Genomic DNA, 8306 nt, shown 5'->3' with positions numbered 1-8306 from the left:
ATACACTTTTATATTTATATATATGTATATATATACTTTTATATTTATATATAAATATATATATATATACATATATATATATATTTATATATATGTGTGTGTCTTAACTGATCATAAAATTGTGCTAAATTATATTAAACATATATATATGTATATTAGAGATCCAGTCTCTGTCTCAGGCCTTGTAAAACTTTTCAAGAGAGACAGCGACCAATGACAGAACAGTATGGAGACAAACAGAACTCCTATTGGCCGGTATGTCGAGCGTAACATGCACCAAAAAGCTTTGAAGGTCAAAAAGCCATAGTTTGTCACTAGATTGCACTGGTTCCCAATGTGCCCCTCTGGGGAGTCAAATTGATTTCAATTTCAGGATTTGTTTTGGGGAGGGGGTCGGGGGGGGGGATTCCACTGACCTAAAAATGTATTTCTCTTTTTCCCATTTGGATAAACGTATTGTAGGAATTACAGTTGTATAGATAAAGTTTAGTGCAGACTTTAGCAACCTTTAGCTTTGAACAACAGGCACTAGACACAGGCGCACCTACAAAATGAATTTCAGCATGCCTATCACTTATAATATATCATATAATAAATAGTTTCTCACTATATAGCTAATTAAACTCATTCCATGTTGGTTCACAGTCAAAAAACTCTACATATATTATTTATATATATTATATTTCTAGTGGCGCTTTGGCCAAGAGGCAATGTCTCTGTCATTGGTGTGGAACCCCAGGGTTCACCTTCTGGGCAAGTTCAAATCCCGGTTAGGGAGGTTGGTACCTTCCAGTGGACTCACCAACCACAGGAAGGTTCAGGGAGGTTGGTACGGTACGGTGCAGTGTGATTTGGGTGGCGGTCAGAGAGACTACTGCCCCCATGACCCGGTAACGGGTAAGCGGATGAAAATGGATGGATGGATGGATGGATTATATTTCTGTTTGATTAGAGCAGTGGTTCTCAAACTGTGGTACGCGTACCACTGGAGCACTTTCTAATGGTATGCAGGGAAAATTCATATTTTCACATTTACATTTTCAATTGAATAAATCTGAAACATACCATGCACAACTAATACAACATTTAAACATAAACATCTTTCTAAACATTTCTAAACATCTCTCCTGTGGTGGAAGCTAACAGTGAAGGCCTATGCTGCTGTATTCTAATGTTGGTCATCATGGTGGTACTCAGAGAGATCAGTGTTTTTTCTCAGGTGGTACAATTTATTTTTTTATTTTTTTTAAGGAGAATCATTTCAATTATTAATTTAAAAAAATGTAAAAATAATAGTTGGTTTTATTAACACAGTTCAGACTTTAAAATAAAAAAAGTTTGAATACATCTGGATGTCAAACTGGTTCAGTTCAAATGTCTTGTTAGCAGTCATTAAAAATATTTTAATCAAAGTTTTCCTGATCCAGCCAGAACACTGTGCCAGTGTAAATTGACAGACCGCAGTTAGTAGACGTAACCACCAGTGGCAGCGGTGTAAATTAAATCAGGCAGATGCACACCGACACAAACTCTGGTCCATGGCCAACGCACTCAGACTTTTCAGTTCTTTTAACGAGGTTCACATTCGCTAACCTGCTAATTCTCTGAACGCTGCGTTTTTACGGCGTCGCACACTGAGATAGAGGTGACACAGTAATATTCTAGGCAGTGATATTGCAATAATAATTCTGGAACTGTTTGGAACACCGCCCTGGTTAATTGAAGCACTGAGGTGTTAAAAGCCTGGTGAGGGAGGAGGGTCAACCCCAGGGTAAACTCCACAGCCACAGTCACAGTCAGACAGACACGCCATCGCCTCTGGCTGCTCAGCAGGTTCTGCAAAACTTTTCTTCATACAAGTTGCAATGATGTCATCTGGAGCTGGCTTAATTGGTCAATTAGCGGCTGGGATTGTCTCATCCAAAAACAAGACGAAGCAAACAGGAAAGCCCGCCAGGCAAAAAATGGTCTTTGAATAATTAAAACCATAAAGAAATTAACCGAGAGTGGGAGAAGATAAAGAAATCTGAAGGAAAACACAAGGCATGAGGTAAACCTTGACAAGTTGCCAAGAGTTTTTTTTTGTGTCCCTCATTCGGGGCCAAGCAGAGCTTTAATTGTGTACCAGCCCGGGGCAATGCCCAAATTACACTGGACTTGGAAATGATGGCTTGATAGGATTTGGAAAGAAGCAGGAGAGAGGTGGTCGAGCCGAGTAATCTGGAGGGCGATGGGGTTCAGAGACAAGGCACAATCCGCGGACGTCTGGAAATCAGAGGGGGGGACACTTGATTAAACATCGCCCCCGTTTGAAGGACTGATGTCAGTGAGGGAAAGTGAAGGGTCCATTTTGTGCTAACGACAGGGGCTGTTTATAGTTTTGATGAACAGCAATCAGCATGACGGCGGTGGAGCTGTTACACTAATGCAGTTGCTGGAGGCCAGTGTTGCCTGCAGACAATGGGAACTCTAATGGTGGCTGGTACCAGGATGCTAATGTAATTACTGTCTTTTGGAAGATGGCGCTTTTGGCAGTTGTTCATTACTGATATTGTTGATCAACCACACGCAGGAGGCAATTCATGGTTGAGTGGTTTAAAGATCAGGCGTGCAAAATGATGAGTGTTGCACAAAAAAAAAAAAAAGCCCTGCAGGACACCGCGGTCTGACGCCCCTCTGTGTCGAGTGTTAGCGGCTGGGGGTAGGTTACATGCAGGACCAATAATGGGTGTGTATCTGAATTGACAAACAAAGCTTCTGCTTCTGCTGCTGCTTTTCTTAAGGCTCCATTAAAATGGCCCAAGACTCAAAGGGAAAAGCTAGCAATAGCAGACGATAACTTTAAAACAGGGGTGCTAAACTCAATAACTTGACGAGCTGAAAAAATTAAAATAACACGTCAACGTTTGGGGGGCAAACAAGATTAACAGTTATTCAGGTCCATTGCTGAGAATGCATCAATTTTTTCCATACAAAAATTCCAACGTGTTTCTTACACACGGGCAGAATTCGACCACTACATTTAACCGATCCGGTAAACATTAGTACGGACTTGACACAATAGAGGGTTTACTTAAAACAACCACATGCATGTTAAGCTCTGGTGGGCCATATAAAATGGGGTGGTGTGCCAGATTTGGGCCACGAGCCTTGAGTTAGGCTATAATCTATAAATAATCTATAACTTATTCTGCCGACACAAGTCCCTGACTCATACTAATGCTAAAAGAGCTCCATTCTTTATTTAGCTAACTATAGCTGTAAATGAATCAAATGTACTGCTAGCTAATAATTAGTTACCGTATTTTCCACCCTATGAGGCGCACTTAAAAGCCTTTCAGTTTCTCAAAACTCAACAGTGCGCCTTATGTCCCGGTACGCCTTACTGAGGCTTACTAAGCTCTAACCGATTTTATAAAGCCAAACCACACAGCGCATCACACATGATGTCACACAACTGAAGCACAGTGGGAGCCAACAATGACGTTTAACTCTGTTAATTAACAATTAGAAGTTGCTCAACAACAATTGTTACAGTATAGTTGTAACCCAAATCCGTGCAACGTCGCGTCGTGCCTCCAAACACCCGGGAACTCTAAGTTGTGTTTTTGAATTGTCGATGTATGGTGCGATACAGGACGACTCAGACGCATGGCTGTCGATTTTTTCGTGGTCAAGAACTCTTTTTATTTCTCCTTTTTTTTATCAATACAGGCACAATAGACACTCTCTCTGCAAAACAACATCCGCACTTCTGCACAGAACAGTGTCAAAACAACAATACGGTGACCATCCAGAACAAAAATAGTGACAACCGCCTGACTCTGGAGGGGCGAACAACAAAAACAGCGTCCTCCAACTTAGGTCACTACCCTTTTCCACAGATCTACGTCACTATTGATCTGCGACAATCACTGACTTTTTTGTTTCGCTTAATGCGCCTTATGTATGGAAATAGACCCGTTCATTGATATTGCACCTTACAATGCTTTATGCCTTATGATCCGAAAAATATGGTAATTGCTCATTTATAATTAGTTAATTTTAAAATACTAGGTTAAATACTGTAATGCATGGGTAGAATCACTGCTTATCACTTGTCTTTGCTCAAAAACAGTTGTCACATGTCACATGTTGTTATTTACGCACGCTGTTGGAAAGCCAATTTGTGGTAGAGTTCAGATGTCTGGCTGGCGTCCTCCCTTTACTGCACAGCAGTGAATGTAATGAACCGAGTTTGACGGTCTGATTTGAAAGCTGACGTACTGTTAGCTCTCAGGCCCAACAATCACATCTTAACAAATATTGATCATCTACACAACTGTTGGCTAACAGCTGGTTCAGACACCGCATGCGTAAACAGAGATTAGAACATTGGAACTCGTTCACTGCAAAGACAGGTGTGTGTGTGTGTGTGTGTGTTTGGCTTGGTCTTCTTCTCCAGCTCATGTGACAAAGCTGAACTCGTAAAATACATCTTCCGTCATTGAAGGAATACACATTTTTGCGAATAGCGGCATCGTAGTCAACGTGAGAGAGATTTTTGTCATTTCGTCACCAGTAATACCACTACAGTACTAATACTACTTTGTTCTTCTAAATGGATGTATAATAAACTGACAGGTACTTTTCGAAGTATAATGTGTCTTTTGTTTGGTCAACTAGCTCTAGCAAGCATACACCACATATATTAACCAGACCATGTGTCAAATCAAAGGCCCGTGGGCTGGATCTGGTCCTTCAAGTCATTTTTCTTCTGGCACTGCGACAAAAATATAGTTGGTGACCCCGGTATACAGTTGTAACCCAACATCTGAGGGCAACTGTCTAGCTCAGGCGTGGGCAAACCACGGCCCGGGGGGCTGGATAGTTTGGCTTTTAAATCTATGTCTAAATTATATTATTAATTTACATTATATTATTATTATGCTTGCATTTCACCAATAGATGGTGTAGAAAATGCTAAAAGCATTTTAGCATTTTAGCCTTTATGTTTGACTTTAACATGTCATTTAACATAGTTTATATGAACGCATGAACGAAGGATCTATCTGCCCCTGATTAAGGCCCACGAGCCAAAAAGTTTGCCCACACCTGGTCTAGCTGATGTGGGCCAGTCGCCTGGATTCATCTCTACAATATAAACCAAGGTCTGTTGCCTCGTAATATTGCGTACTGTGTACTCCTGTGTACTCCTGATTCACATCACACGTTCTCCATCTTACACCAGGAAATTGGCCATAAGTTGTAGCTCATTAGGAGCAGCCTGGTGAAAACCACTGCCCCTCAGACGCTCTTGTCGCGTCCAAAAACGTCTCAGAGAGGTAATAAAACCACTACGCATACACAACAGGAGTCCACGCGCCGGGGAAGACGAGCAGCGAGAGCAGCGACGTTAATGAGACAACGCAGTTTGTGTATCCGCGTTCAAAACGACAGAAATTAAAAATCTGTCACTCTCTGTTGGAGAAGGAGGTGTGATTCTTCCTCGACTCTTTTGACAGTTTTTAATGAAGCATATGTTTTGGTGTTTTTTATAAAATTACACATTTTGGAAAGAAAAACTATCATCAATAGCTGCAGCTGTTTCCTTGTTGTTGTTGCTGCTGGAGGTGCGACAGCAGTGAGAGACAGAATAATTACAGTCAATTTGCGCAATATTTTAATTAAAGATACGCTAATTAATACAGATAAAACTATTTAGTCTCTAGAAGTTTGTATGTGCTTGTACGTAAAAACGTTATGTGCAGCAAGAAACTGACGGCAGTTCTAAAATATCTTTATAAATTTCATTCTATTTGATGCAGTTACTTTTCAAATTCAATTAATCACGATTAATAATTATTTATTACTCATAATAAATAATAATCATGACTAATTAGCATTTTCCCAACATTTACCCAGTGAATGATAAAAAAAAGTATTTGTTCAGCCCTGCTGAAAACATAATTAATTGGTATATTTAATATATTAATCACAATTAATCACAGAGTAAATGACTATTTAACAACATACATGTATCCCTGTCCGTGTTCTTGTGAGCAGATATTGGACTATATTTACATCACAGGCTGTCACTCATCACCTGTCAACCATCTCAACATCAAACCACAGAAGAATTATAATAATAATAATATTTATATTCAAGGATAATACAACTGGCATGTATTTGTTTTTTCGATCCCAAAAGAACAATTAGTCTCTTCACTTCTCTGTACTCTCTAAACAAACCTGCAGAGTCGACGAGGTCCTTAGAAACACAATACTACTAAAAAACAAGCGACTGAAGCTCAGGGATCAGGAGTTTATTATAAGACACCTGAACGCTGCAGTAATTAGGCCTAAGACCCCAAGTGCCCTGGTTGCTATTTCAAATGTATTTCTGTACTATAAACAAACCTCCAGCAGGTGCAAGACACTAATTTCTAATGGGAACCCAGTCAGTCTGACGGGACACGGAGTACTGCCAGGAGACACAGTTCACAACTACACAGATGAAAAGTGTTACTGTGAGGTCATTTGTGTTGCAGAAGAACTACAAACTACATGATAGTACTTTTCATTTACTTTTAGTTTAAGTGGTCATCTCAGGCTCACAACTGACCATTGTTTTTTAGAAAATAAGAATTTAAAAAGTTACAAAACAAGTTAAGAAAGAAAACATACTGTAAGCCAGAAAGAATGTTGACCAACAAAGGCTACAGTCAGATTTAGACAAGATAAAAATTTAACTGACTGGTGGACGGATGCACGGATGGATAAATGGATGGATAGATAGATAGATGGATGGATGGATGGATGGATGGATGGATGGATGGATGATAGATAGATAGAACCCCTACTCTGTACTGTGAATCATCTTTTTTCTCTGTCTTTGCTTCACCCCCCCCAGCCCCCAGAAAAGGCCGTACTAAACAACAAAACCTAGAGCATCACTTTCCACTGGTCAACAAAACCCCACATTACACAGTCCGTCCAGGCTCAGCCTACCTTGTTGCCTCCGTCGTACATGGCCCAGCTGGCACTCCTCACCCCAAAGGCAGCCTGAGATTCCGAGGCGTCCAGACAAGTTACTGGATGGTCGTAGACGAAGTGCAGCGTCTGTGGATTCTCCTCTCGTGGACTTATCAGGTAAACAGCGTCTCCTGCCACCGCGGCCACCAGTGGGCACTGTTGTCCTCTGCCTGGCACCATAACTAGGCTCTGGACCTGTGAGTAGGTATAAAATCAACATAAAAAAAAAAAATACAATAACAAAAAAGAACCAAAATTCCTGTTTTGAACTGTTCTTTTTGCACAAATGGCAATCAAAGTCACTCTATTCTATTCTAAACCAATGTATGTATAAATGTATTTATACATGTAGCATGTATAACGTAATACTGGTGTAAATGACTGACACTCTTGCGTAGTTGAATCCGACAGGCGGTCCTCCAGTAGCCACGATCGTCAGCCGTGTCCAGACGAATTTCGGGTCCAGAAGACGAGCACAGGGCTGGGCTGTCAGGGCTCAGGGCAAAGGCCTGTACCCTCTCTGGGGTCTGGTAGTGGTGGATGGGCTGCTCCCCCGTCTCTGTGCTCCACACGTCCACACAGCCTGTGTCAGTGACATGCAGTCATTTAATCAGTGGATTAACTGTAACGTAGGTAAGAAGATTAAATGGCAAACATTTTGATGGTTAATTTTTTTTTCCCTTTTCTCAAAGTTCTGCTCCACTCAGTCAGATGTCATTTTTTAAAATATTTTTTATGGTTTTTATATAATTGTATATTATTAGTGACAAAATTACAAAAGAGACAACATTGTAGACCGGTGGTTCTGGAAAAACCAAGCCTTGAAAACCCAGTAGCTCTGTTAGTTTGCAGCAAACAGTGACTTAAACAATATATTCCATCACTGCACAATGACTTCAAGTAACGGGTTAAAAAAAGTATATATATAGATGTATATATTTAATAATATATTTATAAATGTATGTACTTAAAAAATATATATATAATCTATAATATATTTATTTAAATATACTGTATATATCTAATTTTTGCCCCTCCTTGAATCGCAACCTTAACGTGGTGAAGAGGTTTGAGTATCCGAATGAACCTAGGAGCTATGTTGTCGGGGGCTTAACGCCCCTGGTAGGGTCTCCCAAGGCAAACAGGTCCTAGGCGACGGATCAGGCAAATAGCGGTTCAAATCACCCCCTTGATGAAGAAAATAATTAATTCAAAGAGGTTCACGTCGCCCGGATTGACGTCACCGGGGCCCCACCCTGGAGCCAGGCCCGGGGTTGGGGCTCGCAGGCCCG

At 40.7% G+C, this 8306-nt stretch overlaps 1 protein-coding gene across 1 annotated transcript in view; it reads right to left on the bottom strand.

Annotated features, from left to right (window-relative positions):
- The window catches only part of fbxw8 (F-box and WD repeat domain containing 8), a 19996-nt gene that overhangs the window by 5361 nt on the left and 6329 nt on the right, over positions 1-8306 (bottom strand). The window contains exons 6-7 of the mRNA XM_008336245.3: positions 7401-7597; positions 6991-7209 (exon numbers count right to left, since the gene is read on the bottom strand). Of these exons, the coding sequence (XP_008334467.1) occupies positions 6991-7209; positions 7401-7597 (416 nt within the window). The remainder of the gene's footprint in view (positions 1-6990; positions 7210-7400; positions 7598-8306) is intronic.

This window comes from Cynoglossus semilaevis, chromosome Z (assembly GCF_000523025.1).
Source record: "Cynoglossus semilaevis isolate Cse_v1.0 chromosome Z, Cse_v1.0, whole genome shotgun sequence".
NCBI lineage: Eukaryota > Metazoa > Chordata > Actinopteri > Pleuronectiformes > Cynoglossidae > Cynoglossus > Cynoglossus semilaevis.
The sequence above is the reverse complement of the archived record's forward strand: the minus strand, read 5'-3'. Positions and strand labels throughout refer to the sequence as shown.